The sequence below is a fragment of the Perca fluviatilis genome, chromosome 6, assembly GCF_010015445.1.
Source record: "Perca fluviatilis chromosome 6, GENO_Pfluv_1.0, whole genome shotgun sequence".
NCBI lineage: Eukaryota > Metazoa > Chordata > Actinopteri > Perciformes > Percidae > Perca > Perca fluviatilis.
This window is the reverse complement of record NC_053117.1, coordinates 23,309,044-23,331,500: the sequence shown is the minus strand read 5'-3', so window position 1 is coordinate 23,331,500 and position 22,457 is coordinate 23,309,044. Positions and strand designations below refer to the sequence as shown.

Sequence of the window (22,457 nt, the reverse complement as noted above, 5' to 3'; positions counted from 1 at the left end):
TTTTCCTGTAGTCAGTCGTTCATTTGTTCCGCCTTTTTCCTGTGTAGAGAAATCCCTGAGAACGTTCTGGTTGACAATTACTGAAGGTTCCACACAATGAACTTTAACAGTAGAAAGTCTAATTTCTATGATTCACATGCACAGAGGGAAATGACACTGGCCTAGTCTGAAAATACCGTACAATGGTGGCTTTTGGAGATGAGAGGGGACTGACATACTGACACTTCTGAGAGGCGCGTTCGAGCCAATTTTCGGGGTGTAAGTACCGATGACGGGGCAGTGACGTACAGCAGAGCCGGGCGCAAAAAACACACAGCAGTAATCTGACTCCACATCTCCTCACAACCTTGGTCTCACCGAGGACTGTCCTGTTTAATTAAAACTATCAGCTATCATGATAGCAACAAAACTAAAATAAATGGGAGCAGGTTTAATACCGTATCATGAGGTAGTCGTCTCCCTCTGGGTATCTACTTCGACCAAAACAAACTCAACTAAAACGGTTATTTAGTCAAACTTGGGCGGTTAAAAATCCCACCTGTACTACATTACATTAATGTAACAATAATACTCATTATCTTTATGTAATGTGCCATCACTGTAGCACCTGCATACTGTCCTCTGTAAAACAGGTACTCATTAGGGAGGCGGGGAGGATTACAACAATAACAACAACACAAGTTAGCTAAGAGCATTGTTGTGTGTAATGAAGCTAATGCCTGGGACCCAGAGAAAACTAATGGCTGCTCAAGTGCTGCTGCTGCTGCTGCTGCTGCTACTGCTGTCTAAAGAAATGTCAGTGCTAACCCAAGCTGTGCTGAGCTAAGCTAAGGTGTGCAGTGCTGCCCAGCACCCACCGGTGAGGGCCTGGACAGAGGGAGGTGCTCTGTGTGATTTAAAGCCTTAGTTTCTCTTTGAGGATGCCGAGACGTAGTTTTTCTTCTTCTTCTTCTTTTTTTTTTATGTTTTTACATGAGCGCTATTGAAGAAGGGCTTCAGCCACTTGACAACATATAACTCAATGTACACTGAAAAAGGGGGGAAAGAAAGATGTTTTAAATCATAAAAATAAAAAGAACAAAAATAAAAAAAGCCATTTCACTTTCATTTTCCTCTCGCACACATGTACAGAAATACACACAACATTCACAACGTGACAAATTTCCTCTCTTCTGAAAAATAAAAACACTTCTGTACACATAGTAGTAATAATATTATTAATAATAATAATAGTAATAATGTTTATAACAATAACAACAGCAAGAACAATAATACCGCGTGTGGCTCTGTTGATTTTTTTGTCATCTTTTCCTTTCTCTTTTTGCTTCATTCTACAAGTCACATCCCTCTTTTTACTTCTCCATTTTATTAAGTCCAAAAGAAGTTCAAAAGGCAGACTCAAGTTAATAGAAAAGTACTAGAGTGGGAGGGGAGTATTTGGCGACCCCCAGCCTCACCCTCAGCCAAACCTCTCCCTCACCAGCATCATTAGTTTCTTTTTGCCCTTGTAGATCTGTTTCAGGTTGTCTATGAACTGGGTGAACTGAATGTGTCCGTCGTGAGCCATCATGAAAGTCTCCCGGGCCTTGCCCAGGAACTCGATGAACTCGCTGTAGTGGCGCGGGCTGATGTGTGTGAGCCGCGAGTGCGTGGTGTTGATGTAGGCCCCGATGGTTGCGTCCAGCAGCTGCCTTAGCGGCGCCTTGTCCAGGGACATCAGCTTCCCAGAGTTCCTGCGGCTGTGCAGCGCCGACACCATGCCCGGCGTGGTCAGCGTGCACCTCCGCAAAATGTCCGAGAGCACGGTGGCACACTTCACACTCTTGACCACCAGGGGTATAACGGCGGCTAGCTCGTTCTTCCCCAGCGAGTGGCTGAGCGCGCAGGCCCAGAGCACGTCGTTGATGGCTGGGTGTGTGTCCTGGTTGTAACTGAGGTTCAGATGAGCCATGGCTAACGTCGCCAGCTTATACGCCCTCATCGGGTAACCACGGTGTTCCATGTAGCGTGCTATAGTGAACAGCTGTGTGTAGCTCATCCCTGTCGCCGCCGCGTCCAGTACAATCTGGTAGGCTGTCTCGAAGGCAATGTGGTCCTTTTCACAGAGTGTAAGAGCAGAGAGGGCGCAGTTCTGGGGGTCCTTCATGGCACACTGCAGGGCGAGGGTGCGGGCGGATGAAGCCAGGTTCTCCTGCTGGTGGCAGTCCAGGTGGAGGCGGACGATGGTGCTGTTGGACATGACAGTGGTGGCCACGATACTGGTGGCTTCTGTGGGGGTGAAGAGGGTGAACCAGCTCTGCATGATGCTGTCCAGGGCGTACACACCTGGCAGACATGGGACAGAATGAAGGGAAAGTTGGAAGATTAAGTAATTAGATCAAGTACATCTTGAAACAATCAAACAGAAACATTTAAGTGTCAAAGCACACTTACCCACTTCAGTGGCACACGTGACTAACCAGCGCACCATCTCTCTCCTCCTCCAGTTTAATGTGGACAGAGTTATTCTCATCACCTGAGGAAGATGGAAAAGAAAGGGGGAATGACAGGTGAGTTGTAGAGAAAATACTTTAAACAACAATGAACTTCCGAACTTGGAACAAGCTGCACAAGAAAACTAAAATATCTCTACCATTCCAATAAAGCTCAACAGTGTGTTTCTAAAGTAAAAAAATCCCATTCAGGATTTTGATTATTAGCCATAATGTCTTAACCATCCCAGGTTGAATTACAACGAGCTACAAGATTGTGAAATGATGGTTAATGCTCCTGAAGAAGTCACAAGTCTGTATGAAATCAACTTTATCCGACATCAACTCTCCAAGTGTGCCTGAAGTGCACAAAAGTAGAAGCCAGGAAATACTAATGTAGTCATCTTCAACCCTTATCCCCACATCCAGACATGTTTGCATTTTCAGAAAGCTAAAGGATACACATAGTTGGAGCTGTAATGGTACGCTAGTCATCTCATGGGAGTCATGAGGCCTGGTCATCACACTGCATGATCGTATAATGGCCATAGAATATAGAGCTATTTAACAGGAATGAGTGTGTAGTGCAAAAACTGTTCCCTCATGATGTTCCCTTGAAGTTTCATGAACACAAAAATAAAGTCCTTCCATGGACCCAACAGATCTCAATATAAGTGAACGACTGTTGCATGAACAGTAGAGTTTACCCTCAACATCTGTAAGATTTCGCTGTACAAAAATTATCAAATAGCTATAATAAAAGATTTCAGTTTTACAGCTGTCTCAAGAGAAAAAGTGACCTTATAGAGACTTGATATGGTTAAAATATCACTATCACACATACATAACAAAGGGATGTTATGTTATTTGTCTTGTTTTGGTTATCATTAGTCTCTAGATTGTAATGGTTATTCTGCTCAACCTTGAAATTGGCCAAGCCTGATGTACACCCGCATAAAACTTTACAACATAACAACCTCCTTAAAAAAGGTACCAATAAATATACAGCGGTACCCATTTTTTCATACCTGCAGTCCCAGCTCCAGAGAGACTTTGAGAAGTGTGATGTCAGGCAGGCTGTCCATTAGAGTGGCGATCTTAAACGCATCTTGAGCCAGTTTGAAGATGTGAGACGAGGAGTGAATGTTTTTCTGGATGGACTCCAGGACTGTCTCCAGCCTGCGACTGTCACCTAGAGAGGATTTGAACACAGGAATGCTTTAGACTAGGAGTATGTGGATGTAGGATGTGTGTTGCCTTTACTATCCAAGAGTCCTCACTCACACTGAGTGAGTTAGCAGCATAGACCTTTTTCTGTGTAAAATATGTGTTTGTGTCTGTTCCCGTGCGTGTTTGCAAATATATCTATGCACCTTTGGCAGCAGTAAGCATGGTGGAGGCCAGCTCACACTGCTGAGACTCTATGTGGCTCAGGGTGAACCAGCGCGGGTAGCGGTTGGGCACCACGGACACAATGTGGTGGGGTCGTGACAGGTCACCGGACGAGGCCGTCGACTCCAACACCGGCAACCTGACGGAGAAACCGACACAGAAAATGAGATCCGTGTAATGCTATTCTGTAGAAAAGAATTTACTTTAATTAAATACATGATATAAAAACTTGCTAATGTTTTAGAATACTTCAAATAAATATATTAAATGAGCATTGACCTGAGAATGAAAAGGAATAATGTTGGGATAAAAAAGACAAAGTGGCAGAGAAATGGAGTGAATGAAAATCAGAGGCTGAGAGACATAAAAGGTCCACGAATCATCAAAATCACAGTGAAATCAGACGGACAGAAATACTGTACAGACAGAAAAAGTCTTCATTATGATGTTCTGACAGTGACTTCAAAATGAAAATGTTTTTAGTGATCACAGGGGGATTACAGTTAGCCTATCCCTGCAATTTACTTCCAACCTAGTATTTAATCACCTAGAAACCAAGGTATAATTAGTATTTTCTTCACTCTAATTGGTCATAATGAAGTCAGAGTGGTGCAACACCTGCTAGTGGATGAAGGGGCTTCACTAGTTTCTCTCTCTCTCTCTCTCATTAGAATAACACTGACAGGACCAAGACTTCACCAGAACCATGAGCACCACCACCATTACCACTGTGGCCGGCTCATCTCCTATTCTGCTTCACTTCTCTTCCCTCCGCTCCCACCTCAGTTTCAAAGGTCTTCTTTCCTTCAGAAGACAGCACAACCTGGCCTTCTCTCAGCCAATCACAAAGCTAATTGAGTCCATGGGGAAATTAAGGAATTCACCTTTCAGCCCCGTAAGGCTGGACACACATCAAACAAATCCCGACACACATGAATGAAAAGAGCCTGCACACACGCGCATGAATGCACACACACACACACACACACACACACACACACACACACACACACACACACACACACACACACACACACACACCTGCCCTTTTGAAAACACATCAAAGCAGTCCAGTAAAAGCAATGTGATGCTAAATGCCAGTTTCAATTTCAGAGCAAAGTGCATGTGATACTGTTGCCACCTGAGTGAAGGTATGTACAAAAACAAACTCTTCCTCTTCACTCAGTTTTGCCCAAGAGGGCACAAGCATGGCTCGTCTCTGGAAGAGAGAGAGAAAAGGCGACAAAAACCCAGTCGAGATGCGTGTGAGTGTGAACGCTGACACTTGGTGTAAAATGGAGATGTTGGAAGCCTTAGCAACAGCCGGGTTCATTCCACACACATCTAAAGAGCTGCTAAAAGCTTCCACCACATTGGGGCCTTATGGAAGATTCCTGGGGTGTAGCAAAGCAAAAAAAAAAGAGTTCCCTGGGTAAAGATGGAGGCCTCATCAACATTCCTGTCTTTGTTTGGTTTTCACCAGAGAGCCAGAGGCCTCCATTGGATAGGAGCTTGAGAGGCCTGGGTTGCTGAAAAATAACCTCCTTAAAATGTTGGGAGGAAACCCATACGGGGCTATTGTTCAATAAGGAACAAGCGAAAATGATGAAAAACTCCTAATTGACTGCTCTGAAACATTCAATCTCAGCACAAGTACGGTATATGCGTTCCCAATCAAGCGCCTTGTAAACTACAGTGCACACTGGTTAACAAAATGATAATCTTCCCTGTGCAATAACACTATACAAACTCTCAACGGACTGTTTTTATATAGCGCTTTTCTAGTCTTAACAACTACTCAAAAGCGCTTTAACATAGTACAGGAACCACTCACACACATTCATACACTGTGGCCAAGGCTGCCGTACATCAGATAAACATTCACACACAGATGCAACTCAGGGTTCAGCGTCTTGCCCAAGGACACTTTGACAAGGGACTGCAGAGCCAAGGATCGAACCACGAACCTTCCGATTGGCAGGCAACTGCTGCACCACTGAGCCACAGCCACCCAATGTCAAGTGTGCTCAAAACATCAAATTAAACTCCTATTTCTTTACAGCACTGCCATGGCTGGGTATAAATGTGTACTATAAATGATATATAAAACACTAACAGCGAGCTGGAAGAGGCAATTAATCCCTCTGTGTCTGGGCTCCCGTGTCAAACGGGTCCTGTGGCACTGTAGCACCCTGAAAGCGACACAGCAATACTTATCATACCAGAAATATTCAAGGGTGACAATGTGGAGGGAGTCTGCAAGGGACCATGGAAGACAGACGCCATATAATCAGTGGACCCAGTTGGGTAATAAGATGTTTAGGAACAACTCATGCCTGTAGTTTAAGTAGGAATAGTAAGTAGCACATACACACTGAATTGCATATTACCTAACTTCAAACTTAACTTAAATTCAAATCCACATATACGAAGATGCAAATCAAGTGAAAGCAAAGAATGAAGAATGAGACGTTGATAAAAAACAGTCTAGCCAGGTTTTACCTAAATCCTGAGGCCCTGTGGGAGTTCTGGTCAGCATCACCATGACAACTGACCTCTCTACCTCATGCTCCTTTCCCCCTCTGACTGTAAACACCCTTTACTTTTATAATCTATCAAGCACACATCTATCAGCTAAGTGTCACATCCGCTGCGAGACCTTCACTCTATACACAAACTCAAAGTTGGAAACCCAAATAATGCCTGACAGGAGGGATCAAGTCATACAAGACCCGGAATGTAACCCCTAATTTTAGTCCACTCCTCTCTAAGTGCCTCGGATGAAATCACCTTATTTTTTTTAGCTTGGACCATTTTTTTTTTGTTTTCCAAGAGGTGTCGAACAAGTTCTATGAGCACCGAGGGTTGTAGGATTTTACTTTAGTATTTCCACTTTCCACTCCATTAAACTCCACTACATTTCAGCGGAAGATATTGTGTTTTTTAATCCGCTATATTTATTTGATAGTTACTAGAAACGTTTCAGATTAGGGTTCTATATTCAAAGCAGTTTATAAAATACAATGTGCTGTTACAGATGGCACTACCCAAGATGATGTGGTGCCATCAGCTTTACCTTGACCAGTACAACACTACAATGCTGTTTACGATGTTGTGCGTCAGTTATAATGATCCAATAATATAATTATTAGATATCACTCTCGGTGGCTATTATGCGCGCTTTTACTTTTTACTTTAAGTGCATTTTTGTTGTGCTTTTACTTAACATTTGTACTTGACATTGGAAGACTCGCATCTCATAGAGAAATCTCATATGATAACAGGCGGCAGGGATTTGTCCCTTAGGCTTCCAAAGAGTTGCGATAAGTACAGTCTCTGGAAAGGCAGCGGGCTTCTTCTTCTGTGGCTGCAGTCACATTGTGGGCAGCCCATGAACCAGTAGGCAGCTCATCTGTTTTTGTGTTGGCCGCTCACACCAAGCCATTTCACAGCATATGCTGCTCTCACACGCTTTAATTAATTAAATACGCAGCACATAAACACACACATACACACACACACACTTTAAAATACTGGACATGCACTTGTGTATGGAGGCAGACTTCCTCGCATAAAAAAAAAAAAAAAAGTTGGTTGAGAGAGCAACTGTGCGGGAGAAGACAAATAGAGAAAGCAAGTGGAAAGTGAAGAAGGGGTTGTGTGTGAATGAGCAAGAAAGCTAGACTTTCTCTCTCTCTCCTTGTATCAATGATAGGGTTATAATGGGTCCATTAAAATAGCCCTGGTTCCTTTACCTCCTCCTCTATATTTAACTGTCCGCCGTCCCATGGGAGCGGGGAGGTATATGCTATCATTTTACACTACGCTACATTACACACATTCATTATGTGCTGAGTAGACACACCTGGCTCCCAGGAGCACCCATAAGTGGCCATATTATTCTAAATCGCTGGTTTCACACCACAGGAGTGAGGATGGAGGATGTGAGGGGAGGAAATGGGGAAGGTGAAGGGAAGTAGCGAGGGGAGTGGCTGACTCAGGGAAAACAGGTTTGGGACTTTGGTTTTTAGGCAAGGAGGGGACACTCAGCGGTTGGATGTGCAACCTTGAAACCACACAGCCCCTCAATGAGAAAGCCAACCATGTTGTTTTGGTGTTGAAAGCACGTTATTTCAATTCCTGACGCCTCCTAACTGGTTAACTGGAGGAAAGTGTGAATGAAGTGTTTGTTGTCCTTTTGTTCTCGGTTTGTCCGACTGTGACACACGATGGTACAAGCCAGAAAAAAAAAATGCACTTCTCATTCATTCTCTAATCATTTGCCAGTTTCTCAGTGATTGACTCTGAGAAGCTTTGTAGAAACACAACAAACATCTTTCCCACACTGCCCTCTCCCTGTTGGCCCTGCATGTGTGTGTGCTTCCTCCTCATTACAGCCACACTAATTACACTCTCATTAATGTAATTAATATTCACTGATCCAGCTCCCACTAGTCACAACATCAAAACACAGCAGCGCAGACTGATTAACACACATACACATGTACACATTGTCCACAGATGAATACACACAGGAGCTTAATATAGAGAGATCACATGGACAAACACGCAGTCAGACCTACGGACAAGACAAGACCCCCAAACTAAACACAGACACACATGCATACATAAAAACACGGACAAAATGCTCTATTTTTACCATCCTTGCATCCCTTAAATCCTCTGATAATAACCATAATTCAGCCATGATGACTGACTTAAAGTTTGAGGAGAGCATGCACTAATCTGCACAAATAAGGAGAGATCGCTACATAGATACACATATCTTTTAATGTTGAAGTTAGTTACTTAAGTTGGCGGCGTCACAATATCAGACATTTTACAAGTTCCAAAATCTGGACAAATCTGAATGTGATCCTCCAGTGTTAAGTGGTTTGCAATCTGAGTTAAATCTGCAAAAGTTACTAAACAAGTGATGCAGAGTCTATATACAGTCAGATGATTATGTTTTTTTTTTGATTTTGTGAGTAACAAGCCTATGTTTAAGAGTTTTCCATTTATTTTCTTTTAAAGATATTTTTTTGGGGGCATTTTAGGCCTTTAATTGACAGGACAGATGAAGACATGAAAGGGGAGAGAGACAATGCATGCAGCAAAGGGGCTGCAGGTCGGAGTCGAACCTGGGCCCGCTGCGTCGAGGAGCAAACCTCTACATATGGGCGCCCGCTCTACCAACTGAGCTATCTGGGCGCCTGAGTTTTCATCAGCCCAAACTTGGGAAGTTTTTCTTAATCGAATTAAACAATAAAATGTGATTTAAAAGGATTTGACATGATTACAGCAGCACACACACAAGTGAGGACCCCCCCCCCACACACACACACACACACACACACACACACACACACACACACACACACACACACACACACACACACTTAAGACCTACCGCATCGCTCTCAGTGCAATTTTGTACGCCAGTTCAGCGTCGTGAGGTAGGAGAGAGGTAAAGAGATAGCGGGCGAAGGTGTGCATGGGAACACTCTCTCTGTGGACGATCTCTCCAAGACCAGAGTACGGACCAGCTGCTCGAAAAAGAAAGAAAACACACACACTAAAAAAAGGGGAGCTGTTTTTAATGACAGAACAAAGAGGTGGAAGAAATTCACCAATAAAACAATTATCTGTCTCATCAGGTCAATAAATGTTATAGTATGGTATTGAAGTTTATGATATATACAGTATAAACAGACAACATATTGTTGTATATTGAGTTGTGCTTTTGTATAGCACACTGAGGAGTGACTTATCCCCCTCCAGGAAGAGGCAAAGCCACGCGGCATTAAAACAAACTGTGACGTCAAAAACCATATGGCCGTGTGTGTGTGTGTGTGTGTGTGTGTGCACGCAGACTTTGTCTCACACTCTCTCCCTTCCCTCCCCCCCTCTCTTCCTGCACTTCCCCTCGTCTCTGGTGGGTTATTTTAAACCCCAACAGGCTCCTAAGCCACAGACCACATCACACAGTGGCGCGACTGCAGCCTCCAGGGGCCCACAGAGGCCTCAGAGCATGGTGCTCTATTAGTAACGGAGCCAGAGGTGGGTGGTCGCGCCGGGGCCGAGGCAGGGCTGGGGTTTGGGTGGGGACTGGAGTGGAGTTTGAATGGGCTGGGCCCGTCAGTATGTGCCATCTCCCCCCTCCCCCTCCTCTTACTCCTACTCCTAACCCTCCTCCCTTTCCCCATAACCAAACCTCATTCTGCTCCAGCCCCAGTCCTGTAAATGTACACACTGCTTTGTGTGCACGCATGTGTGTGCTGACACAATACCCCTGGTGTTACTTTGTAAAGAGCTCATTTTGGTCTGGCCCAGGGCAGCTCAGCTAGATATAATGGAGCGCAGCTCTATTTGCAGCACAAAATGAAAGGATAATAAATAGTGAGAGAGAGTGCAATGTGTTTTTTCCTGTTTTATCAAGAATGTGTAGGGCGAGAGAAAAGAAAGAGGGGATGTGTGTCTATATATGTCCGTATGTGTGGAGACTGCTGGGAGATGCAGTGAAATAAAGGGACCATAAGGGTGGAATATTATCCGTTGTCCCTCACCCTCTAGCAGAAAGACGGCCTGTTTACGGAAGATTTTGACCAGGGAGTCGTCCAGTTCCACTTCCTGCAGCTTGGCCAATAGCTGCTCTTCATTGCGACACACCTTCTCTTGAGCGTACAGCCCGTCAGGCATCACCCGCTGCTGGCCTAAGCCAATCAGAGCTGTCTCCACTGCCAGTGCCACATACGATTCACCGTCTCCTAGTAATCGCTGCACGGGCATTCGCTGGAGCTCTGCTCGGCTTACAACACTGGAGCAGTCTGTGAAGAAGAGAGAGAAAACTAAAAGTTAGATGAGGAGAAAGGGAGCTGAAACAAAGGAACTGAGTTGGCGTGGTGGTAGTCAATGTCTGTGTTATTCTGAGGTTTTGGACCCTAAATGAGCCTGTCTCCTATGGAAAACCACTGTGTCAGTTACACAGTAGAGGTCTGAACCCAACGACCATCCAAAATAAAGATCAACGCCTCAGGAGCATTCCCCTGTTCACTTCTCTACCTCAGAGGAAAAGGCTATTTCTGTGAGCAGAGGAGGCAATGAGGGACAGAGGGATCGCGGAGCGTAGGAGAGAATAATTGAAAACACAAGGAGGCCATGATACCGTAAGACAAGCAACTGAAGGTGAATCTGCACTTAGAATATGCTTTCTAACACCTGCATGCTAATGTTAGTCAAGAAATAGGAACGACCTGAAAAATACGTCTTATTATGCAGCTACATAAAGTAAAAATGACTTAACTGTAGTTCACAAGACAGGGATGTCAGTATAAATAATGTATTTTGTCATCCCATATTAAAAATCAATCCCTGTGAATTATATACAACATGTTGGAAAAATAAAAAAATTTAAAAACCTCTGTGTATAAATATACAAACATTTGTGTACTTTGTCTTTTATGATTATAGTCCTGTTCATTTTGTATAATGCTATACCCATAGTATTGTTTAGTATATGGTAGTTACGTTAGGGTTGCTCGATTATGAGAAAAAAACAATCACAATGACAATTATTTTGGTCAATATTGAAATCATTATTATTTAACACGATTAACTGATTGACTTTTGGATTTGCATTTATTATTTTATTTATTAAACTTAAAAAACAGTGAAAATACCTTGACTTGTGAAATTTCCCTTAATACCTTTCCCGTTGAACTTTTTGAATTCCCCTTCAGAACACAAGACAAAATAAGAGTTTACTTGCAAAACGGAATGTGCAAAATAACCGTTTTTCTCGGTTACATTGTTTCTGTGATTGTTAGGAGCCAAAATCACAATCAAAATTCGATTAATTGCACAGCAAGCAGTTACGTTACCCATGTATACAGTATGTTATTATACAGCATACATCATAGAAATCAAATCATATAATACAAGTATTTGGTTCAAGAAAGCACAGAAAAAAAACATACAGTATCATCTTTTTGGATTTGTGTTGGCTCAGAATGTATGGTTTCATATGCCGCCATAAAACCAGAGCTATATTTAAGTATATGTTTAAATGTGTTTTATTCAGGCTGCCAGTTACTGTAAAGGCCCCGACACACCAACCCGATTATCGGCTGTCGGACAGTCTGGCGAGGTCGGTGACCCGAGTCCATTTGGTGTGTTCCGTGCTGTCGTCAGTCAGAGGAGCTGTCGGCCTTCATTTGGGACGATTTGACTTGTTGAATTGGCCAGTAGGCAGTCGGGCTCAATGACCAATTACCGGAAGTGATGAGCGGGATGAGCATGACGAACGCCTCTCAAAAATCTTTTAAACTGACCTTTGTCGATCTGAAATGAAGACAGATTCAGCAAATGCATGGCCTATTTCTCGCTTAAAATGTTTTCAGAAACACTTTTCGGTGAACTATTTTCGTAAAATACGAGATCGTATTCCGAACGCGCCGCCATTATGGTCGGTTTTGAAATTCGGGAGAAGCCAGACCCACGTGACGCGTTCGTCCAATCAGCTGCAGGTTTTCATTTTTTTGGCTTACAATACAGATTAGTGCAGAACGTACGCTCAAGTCGGCGTCTCTTCGGTGTGTTCCGAGGCACTTTTTTGACCAACTCGGGGAGACTGATCAGTCCGACTGCCTTTTCTGCCGACGGTCGGTCGTCGTGTTGGTGTGTCAGAGCCTTAAGTCAGGAGTACCTGAGAGGTCTAAGCAGGTGTTGGAGCCCTCCTCTCCTCCTCGTCCCGACTCTGTCAGGGTGCTGAACAGGGTACCGATGGGATCCAGGGGGTGTCCCACCCAGCCCTCCATGTTGGTTATGGAGGTATGGCCTTTATGGAGCAACTCTGAGACAAGAAAGAGCAGATAAAGAGACAGTTAGCAAAGAGTGCTGACATAGGGATGCTGTCAAAAACCAATGTCAAAACCATGTACTTAAACACATATATTTATAAATGGCCTTCACCAAACGGAACGGCTGAAAACATGCACTATTAAAGAACCTGCACTAGGAAAATGAACAGTTAATATGAATATATGAAATGATTAGGACAATGAATAAAACATTTAATGAAGAATCAACTTTTGAAATAAGGGGTTATTTCAACAACCACGCAACATTTATTTTCTCTTTGCTATTGGATATATAATAACTGCAGCTTCCAAAAATTGCTGACTTAAAAACATGTCTGGAGGACATTTCTCCTTCTCTCTTCTGTGCACATTGATATTATGGCGTATTTACTGTATATTTGAGATGGATGGAGGATCGTGGTGTTTGTATGCATAATAAGTGTATGGTTTGCTTGATAATTTATATTCTGACAATAAAGAGCTTGTAAAAAAATAAATAAAATAGCTTCACCTTTCTTGTGTCGGCGGAAGTGCTCCAGTTGCCTCTGCTGTTGCCGTCGTAATGTGTTTACCACGGCGATGGCCAGTCGGAGGGCTTCTCTTGGGTAACCGTGGGAACGCAGGGCATCCACCCTGGCACAGGCCGTCGGGACATGTTCTGAGGAAAAGACTAAGTTTGAACTCCAACCTTCTTCCACTGGCTACTGTTCGCTCTCAGTCCAACTGATCGTGTATAAATAACCCATCTGACACAAGCGCTCACATACACCTACATGCACATGGACTCACCATGCCACAAGGGCCAGCCGCGGGTGTCAAAGAGGGAGCCCTCCTGGTTGTCATGGTAACAGTAGTTGGCATAGAGGTCACTGGCGATAATGTGCTGGAGGTGTCGGTCCTGCCAGTGCAGGTCACAGGCCTCAATGGCCCGTGTGAACACAGTCCTGTGGGGGCGCATCTCTGCAGAAGAAGAAGAAGAAGAAAAAGAAGAAGAAGAGTTGAAGGAGATGTGAGAGGATTTAATGCTTGATCAGCTTCATGTGGTGAGAAAAAGGCAGGCAAGGACCACATGCATGGTCATTTGGCATAATTACTATAAACAAACATAACCATCACCTAAAAGATTACCCACCTGTACACGGCAGTTAACCTGCTGCAGTGTTTTAAAGACAGAAAGATGTGGAAAAATAACTTCCAACAGGTTGGTTGTTTTGTGATCAGGCTTAGTGAAGCAAAAGAAAAAGTAAAACATGCAGAATGATGCTTGGGATGAACAGTGAGATAGAGGCTTCACTCCTGATGTTTACAAATGCTCCATGCACTGTAGCGCCTCTCACCTCCAGATACGTTACTACAAATGAAATGTGTCATTGACAGACATACACGACTTGTCAATCTCTGACCTTGGTTGCCATGGGCCCCCTGAGGCAGTGAGTGGGTGAGGTTGGGCAGCTCGTTGCCGTGGTTACCGTCCTCCCAGGGGCAGACGTCCACGCTGTTCCATCTGCGCAGCTGGCGCAGCCATGAAGACTTCTGCTCTGCTTTGCAGTGGGGGTTCAGTACGATGCACATCCACAGGGCACCTGGACACCAACACAAACGGAAAAACACACACACACACACACACACACACACACACACACACAAGACTTCAATCAGCTGCCCTACTTCCTAGCGTTTGATAACGATGTCTGCAACGAGTCATACCATGCAGGTAGGTGTGTCTTTTGAGGTTGAACAAAAATCCTAAATACAGTTATCATGCAAGACTGAAAGCTGGAGGCAGTTTTCAAAGATGTGCAGCATTCATAATATTGTTTCTCTTTCTTTTAGTGCACATTTTGTATGCTGCCGCCATCTTGCACTGGAATACAAAAGTCTGTGAAAACAGAGAACTTAACTAGTCCCGAGGCAACGCTGACTGCACACACATCATTTTGGAGTAAATTGGAACAAACAGAATATGAAAAGTGGCTATGTCTCTGGGGATGCAAGTGCATTCAGGGATTTTACTCTCAAGACTGCTGGAGATATGTACACTCTACAGTGTGTGTGAGATTGTGTTGTACGTATGCATGTGTGTAAAGGCACAGAGAGTTTGAGAGGAAGGACGTAGACAAGGACAGAGACAGACCATGAAGAAAGAAAAAGAATACGAAAGGTGCAGAACAGAGGGAGAGCAGAAAAAAGGGAACTATAAAATGAAATGGGAGCGGAGATGATTTGGACGAGGAGACATGGGTGAGGACAAATGAACGAGGCTTGGCTTTGTGTCTGGAGGAGAGCAGTAGCTGCGGCTCAAAGGGGAGAAAGACAAAAGAGGGGGAGAGAGAGCGAGAGAGTGAGAGTGAGAGTGAGAGAGAGAGAGAGAGAGAGAGAGAGAGAGAGAGAGAGAGAGAGAGAGAGAGAGAGAGAGAGAGAGAGAGCGACGCCGAGAGGCAGCATTCACCACACATCAGGGGGAGTGATAAGGACTTGGGAAGAAGGGTTTGAAGTGTGGACTTCAAAGAGACCGTACACACACTTCCAAAAATACGTGGGATTGAAACAGATGAGATCACTGAGCTGTCCTCACAAAGTGCAGAACAAGACCAAAGGGAGAAAACGAACATCATCATCAACTACAGCAGCAGCAGCAGAAGCAGCAACATCGACCAAGAATTTAGAGGAAAACAACAAAGACAGGAGACAACACGACTGCTGTCCTGGTGATGGGCTTGTTGGTTTTGTAGTTTGTGGTGAAGTGTTTTGCTGTAGGTACAGTACATCTGTCAAAAGAACTGCACACTAGATCAAACCAAATGACTGCATGGCAAGCAGCACTCTGTCACATCAACTAAATATATAATGTGAAGTGTTTCAAAACATTACAGAGGTCATAATATTTGGGGCGCGATGAGGCGCGGTGTGCTGCATTAAATGGATTGTAATTTGCAAAGACACTCTTGCTGAGCTGCCAAACCTGCATTCATAGTGAAAGGTAGGGACTGGGCTGTCAGTGATGAGTGTGTGTGTGTGTGTGTGTGTGTGTGTGGGCTGTCTTGGACACAAAAGGACAAATAAACAAACAGGGGGAAGAAGTGTATGTGTGTGTGTGTGTGTGTGTGTGTGTGTGTGTGTGTGTGTGTGTGTGTGTGTGTGTGTGTGTGTGTGTGTGTGTGTGTGTGTGTGTGTGCCTTTGTCTCAATGTCTGGGTTCGATCGCCCACCTTGCTAAATCTGTCCGTGCCTGTGCATACTGGGAAAAAGGTGTGTTTGTGTGTCTTTGTGCACATTTGTAAGACAGTCATTTTGATTCAGTGTGTGTCAGTGTGCGCGTGTGTTGTGTTTTTCCCCCTCACCTAGCTCGTCCCACAGCTGTCTGTACTTGTCGGTCATGGTGGTGCCCTGCTGTCTCCACAGCGCAAGCCGAGGGTCGGCCATGAACTGTTCTGTGATCAGTGTTAACATCCTCGCTCCATTGGAGTCACGCATCTTCAGCATCTCCCTCACCTGCAGGAGGAGAGAGGGGGAGACAGGGAGGATGGTTACATACACACCCGCACACACACACATCATTTACACAAACAGATGCACAAACAGAGAGCTATAAACACACATACACACACACACACACACAGTAATATAAAGACACCAAACAGCTCGCATAACTCAGGGACAAGACATACAGAACTATATTGGACTACAACAACTAAATAAATGACAGCACATATGGAACTTTATCAATGACCAAAATCCAGTGAGCTGCAATCAAATCAAGCTTCAAGTGCCTTTATGCTTTTGTCTGGCCTGATTACCTTTAATATCATTTTAGATTGTTTTTAGATATGTTAAGTTATTTATTAATGTATTTATTACCAATTCCACATTATTAATTTTTTTAAGATTACTGTATACTTATCTTTTCCTATCTTTAAGTGTGATTTGTGTGGTGAGCTGCTGCATACAATTGTTCTTTCAGGAATCAATAAAGTTGTATTGAATTGAATAAAAAAAAAGTCTTCAGAAAACAAATCCTGCTTATGTGCATACACAGTTCCATACACACATCAGACGGCACTTTCTAACAATTTTTGACTAACGTGCTTTAAAAAAGGACCCATTTCCACTTGCTTGGGTTATATCTATTTCGCGGTTACTTCAAAGTATGTAGACAAATCACAGTGGCAATAGTGGTCTGTTGTTACTTTGTACTTTATTCTTTTTGAAGCAAAAATCCAGAAATGTAAAAAGAGTGAAAGTCAAAAAAAAAAAAAGAATACAAAAAATCTGTGTGAAAAACAGATTTTAAAAAAGACCATTTGCAATGTAACCACTCGGTAGTTCAACCATTTTTTTTCTTCCTTTCTGGTGAATAACCAGCATTTGAATTTTCTCTTCGCTCTCTCTTACTAAAAGATTTTCTGAGCTGTTCTAATCGCAACAGGGGCTCATTTATTGTAAACTACGGTGGTCAGCATCTTTTAGCAGAAGAAAAAACAACCAGTCTTTGGTGCGTGGGGGATATAAAATATAGGAAAACATTGTTTTAAAGTGATCTGCTAGATTTTTTGGTGAAAAAGTAGTAAAAATTGAAAACAGTGATTCTTAACTGTACTTCATTTGATGTGTGCACAAAAAAAGCTTTTTTGTCTCTATGGTAAGAGATGTGAGTGACAACATGTTTATTTATTAATTTATTTATGTCTTAGATGTGTTACAGATATGTTCTATAAACTTATTGACTTGCTCTTTTCTTACTCTTATTTTACCTTGAATGTGACTTATTTTACCAACTGCAACTAAATAATTTCCCTGAGGGGATCAATAAAGTATTCTGATTCTGATGTATTCACAAACACACACCAAGAAAAAGCCAAAGACACAGGAGTGCATACATACACAAATGCACATACGTTGTGGGTTTATCATTTGAGGGCAGCTCGGTGTACACATGAATGTGTACGTGACTCTCAACGTGGGTGTGTGAGTGGACAAGATGTATATATGGCTGTCAGTGGGTGTGTGTGCCGACAAGGATATAACGGGCATCAAAAAGCATGAAGCTGAGAGGCATTCTAAAAGCCGGGCAGGGTGGATGATAATGTTCTTAGCTTGCAGTCTTTACATAGCGCACAACATTAATGTTGGCCTAGCTCTGCCAGGCAACAGAGAGAACCACACATATCTTGTGTAATCATGTAATCGCGGGTATAGAGTAGTACATAGAGCAAGCTTTTTCTCTTTCTATAACTTGCTCTCGCTCTTCATGTTACACTTCCTTTCTGCAATTAGCTCGAGCTAAGAGGCCGTCTGCCTTTTAATGTATGTGCCAATATATGTAAGTTGTTTTGTCTGGGATTACTTTGAACAGAGAAGGCCTCTTTTCATAAGGGAATAGAAGAGAAGTGCACTAAAGAGAAAATATTTATAAACAGGATGCAGAGGGGAGGATTAGGGTGAGACTGCATTTTTGTGTTCTTGTATAGAGAGACGAGAGCACCTAAAGGCAGGGAGGCACACAGGCAGGATGAAGTGCGTGCCTGTGCCTGTGGCGGTCAGGGCTGGTATGTGCGTTGCTATGTTCTGTATGTGGATGAATGAATGTTGCTGGCTCCTGACCTTGCTAAAGAGCAGGTTGAGTTGCTTGCCCGAGCCGTGGTATCCTCCCTGCGACAGGAAGAGCTTGACTTGCTCCTGAACCTGCTCCTCATCCAGATGCCAGCAGTTCTCATCGTCTACACTGGCTCCTGCTGTGGGGTCCGGGGCCCCTACACACACACACACACACACACACACACACACACACACACACACACACACACACACACACACACACACACACACACACACACACACACACACACACACACACACACACACACACACACACACACACACACACACACACACACACACACACACACACACACACACACACACACACACACACACACACACACAAAAATATGTTATATGTGCGATAGGCCACTGTGTTCCTGGTATAGAATGATTTATCAACAGTATATGCTCATATGCAGTATATTATACAGATGCATAAATAATGTTCAAATTCACTACACTTAAATGGTAGAGTATTATTAAATCCAGCTTCATTTCTTCTTTGTAGGTTTGCAGATGCACATACCGTTAACCTTATATTTTTTTAAATTTTACCTCATTCTAACCTTTTTTCACTGCTTTCAAGCATATTTTGTGAAAGCAGCCCAAAGCAAGACTAAACAACTGTCATAGAAAGTCATATTGTCCATCCCACACACACACACACACACACACATCCATTTTGGAATCCCAAATTGTAAAGGACAGCACAGTATGCTTTCATAGTATGCAAAAAAGTGAAGAAATTAAATAAGGACTGTAATTCTAAAAAGCATAAATGTAAATAAATCAGTGCAAGCACCTAAAGACGCTCAAATAGGTTAATTTGATAGGAGTAATTCAGTCAGATGCTTTAATCCAAATGACATGTTTTAGTTTTACAGGATTATTGATGGAAGGGCAACAAATCAATAGTCTGTTAAATAAATAAAAAACACTTTACGGCACTTTTGTGATGAATATCTCTCTCGTTCCGACCTGCTTATTTGTTTCTGACGCCCATTCCCAGAAGTTTCTATCTGTATTCTTCTTTCCTCTTCCCATCTCTCTTCTTTTTGTCCCCCTCTCTTTAAATTCCTTAATCTAATTTATTTTCCTGTATGCCTTAATTTTGGACTTCTTTTCCTGTTTTAGCCTTCTTCTTCTATCACTACTTCTGAGTTACAAACCAGTTCGACAATAACAAATGTGTGCTTTTTCATGTCTTCATCAGTTGCCTGTTTTCACTGGTTTCTTTTACTTTGTGTCGTTTGACATTCAGTTTCTCCCTCTTTTATTAAAGGAACAAGTACAGTATCTATAACAAGAGATATGCACCTTTCTTTATCTCACTGCTAACCTCTTCGTCTCGGTTTCTGTATCGTTCTCTCGCTCTCAGAGGTAAAGAACTGGTCTATAGTGTTGATTAGAAGCACACAGCCTCTCCTCTACTGTCTGCATCTCACTAATGAGTAACATTGATCCTGCCACACTTTACCTTCATTGCACAGTGGATACATGCATACATGTAGAGGCAGGAGGAGGAGGACACACACACACACACACACACACACACACACACACACACACACACACACACACACACACACACACACACACACACACACACACACACACACACAAAAACATGCCCACAACCCTTCCACACTCCTTGACATACACACTTCCCCTCACCATGGACCTGGTTGATCTCCGAGTTCTGCGACAGAATCTCATCAGCCAGTTTCTGTGCGGTAGGCAACACTTCGGTGTGGTGGACTGAAATCAGATACTGGACGAACTTCTGCAGCTGGTCTCTGCTCATCTGGAACAGGGTTTCTGAGATGGGCAGGTGCAGTTTGACCTGCTCGGGCTTCCGTACTCTGTAAAGTGACAGTGCCACTACATGGGCGCAGTAGAAGATGTCTTTGTTGCCGCAGGTGCATGTTACTGCCGTGATCTTGCAGCGGTCGAAGCTGACGCTGACGCTGCAAACGAGCTCTGGGGTCGAGGGTGTGGCCGGGTCCGTCACTGTGCCGCTGAGATGGAAACCTGAAAAAGAGAAAGAAAAGAGAAATATTTTTCAAGAAAGAGCTCTTTAAATAGATTTAAAATGTATGCAGAGGTATCCTTGTCTCCGCCGTTTCCTCGGTCTTTCCTTCAGAGCTGACACTAATAGTCGATCTACTAATGTACATAAATATTAATGAAATGTTCGGTTAATCATTGAACTATTTACTGCTTTCAGCTTATCAAATATTTCTCAAATGTTCTTTGTCTTATTTGAGAATTAACTGAATATCTGGACTCTGTGGACTTGTAATGGGCTCATGGGACATTTTATATAACAAAGGATTAATTTATTTATCGTATAACTAATCCTCAGATTAATCAATACTGAAAATAATTGTTGGTTGAAGCCCTATGCTACTTAATTCCTTTATTGAACTTATTTAGTAGTCTTGCATTGCCAGACCTATCTCCACAGCGCAGTGTCAGTGCTGGAGTATGGTGTGGCTACACCACTTATATATTCTGGGATAGGAAGAAAAAAAAAAGCTCTGGCTTTTCTGTATTTCTTTCAACAAATAACCATCCTGGGCGGATCCTACCCGGATATAGCAACGGTGTCCTTGCAAAATAGATAGAAGGGAGGGACGCCCAGCGCATGAGGGACCGGATGTCAGGCTTTATCCCAGCAATGTACATCCATTGAACCAGACTACTCATTTAGTAATAAACTAGTACAGCCATTTTTAGTCATTAACTTTCAAGCCGAGCGACTTTATTCAGAGGTTGAACCAATGGTCATTAAATACGACCGAGATATCAGGCATCTATCGTTCCCATACAGAGCCAACAACTGGAGGTTTGGCCTAAACATCTTTTAAATGAGAATTGGATGACTTGATCAACTCATTGAATGTGCCCTTTAGTAAATGACATTAGTGAATAAATCTCTTTAGGAATGAATACACTCAGGCTGAAACACACTCAGTAAGACACAGTCACCTGGCAGAGGCCCCATGTTCTCTTATCATGAGAGCATGATCAGGACCAGCTGCAGACCACCGTTACCACTCTGAGAGAGAGTCAATGAGCCTAGACAGATATCTAGATGCAGGAACCCAGATCGGGGATCCACTGCAAGAGGAACTGAGAAAGAGACGAGGAAGTGAGCAGTGAGCACGGCTGTTACAGTATGAATTATACAGCCTCTTGTTTGAATATAATGTTTGATCTTATCCTGACTGCGCTATCCGGAGGCGCGGCTAGTTATTATGCAAGGATGAATATGAATGAGCAGGGCGGGGTCCCCGGCAGTAGCCTAAAACACACACTGATGAGCATATGAAAGAGACACACATGTACGCACACACTGAGCCGCTGCGTGAGATCATGCATTTATTAATAATGGGAGTGGTTAGGAGAGACGAAGAGTAGCTTATGAATGCATTTATGTGCACAGGAGAGATCTCTGAAATGCATGTGGACCAGGCAAAGACATACATCTCTTAAATACGTTTATCAAAGGGCTGAGCACACGCATCGCTGTGATATCAAGCATGCATTAACGCAGATATCAAAGCATTTTCTGGGCCTCTACATTAGGTAAGAAGGAAGGGACAGGGGTGGATTATTTCATGGGATATAGATGGAAATGGGGTGAGGGGTACACAAGCAAGATGAACGGAGGTCAGGTCAAAGTAGCTCCACTTCCTCTTTGATAGTTCAGGAGTGCACTATGAATACAAGTGAAACAGGGTCACAACCCTTGGCTATAGTGTTGATGATGCCCTATGGATGGATAGAAAAATAAGCAAACAAACAAGCTGGTCTCTGCAGTCTCCCAAAAGCAGTTAAGTAAAAAAGACACAGTCAGGAAACCCATTTAAACAGCCTTTATGTGAGTTGACTGAGGCCTAGTACAATTTTATCAATCGATCAATCAAAATTTAAAAAAACTCCATTAGAACCGATGTTGCAATACTGCAACATTTGAAAGAGCATCGGAACTGAAATAGCAATGTTATTGTATCACTTTGTAGAAGTAAGAAGTGTTGGCTGCAAATATCCAACAGTGCAGAACTGCAGAACATTGCCATGGAGATATGCTCCATTTCGGAAAGCCAGCTGGCAGAGGAAGCACATGTTTC

The 22,457-nt window shown here is 43.2% G+C and overlaps 1 protein-coding gene across 3 annotated transcripts in view; it reads right to left on the bottom strand.

The window, feature by feature from the left end:
• Positions 1-952: 952 nt before the first annotated feature.
• Positions 953-22,457, bottom strand: part of LOC120560302 (zinc finger SWIM domain-containing protein 6) — a 47,470-nt gene continuing 25,965 nt past the window's right edge. The window contains exons 2-15 of one of the 3 annotated variants that reach the window (XM_039802627.1): positions 19,996-20,352; positions 18,322-18,470; positions 16,062-16,212; positions 14,125-14,304; positions 13,511-13,681; positions 13,233-13,379; positions 12,568-12,714; positions 11,543-11,596; positions 10,430-10,690; positions 9,274-9,409; positions 3,845-4,002; positions 3,500-3,663; positions 2,434-2,515; positions 953-2,325 (exon numbers count right to left, since the gene is read on the bottom strand). In XM_039802627.1, the coding sequence (XP_039658561.1) occupies positions 1,460-2,325; positions 2,434-2,515; positions 3,500-3,663; positions 3,845-4,002; positions 9,274-9,409; positions 10,430-10,690; positions 11,543-11,596; positions 12,568-12,714; positions 13,233-13,379; positions 13,511-13,681; positions 14,125-14,304; positions 16,062-16,212; positions 18,322-18,470; positions 19,996-20,352 (3,023 nt within the window). In that variant the 3' untranslated portion in view covers positions 953-1,459. The remainder of the gene's footprint in view (positions 2,326-2,433; positions 2,516-3,499; positions 3,664-3,844; positions 4,003-9,273; positions 9,410-10,429; positions 10,691-11,542; positions 11,597-12,567; positions 12,715-13,232; positions 13,380-13,510; positions 13,682-14,124; positions 14,305-16,061; positions 16,213-18,321; positions 18,471-19,995; positions 20,353-22,457) is intronic. The other 2 variants (XM_039802628.1, XM_039802630.1) reach the window with 2 other exon arrangements.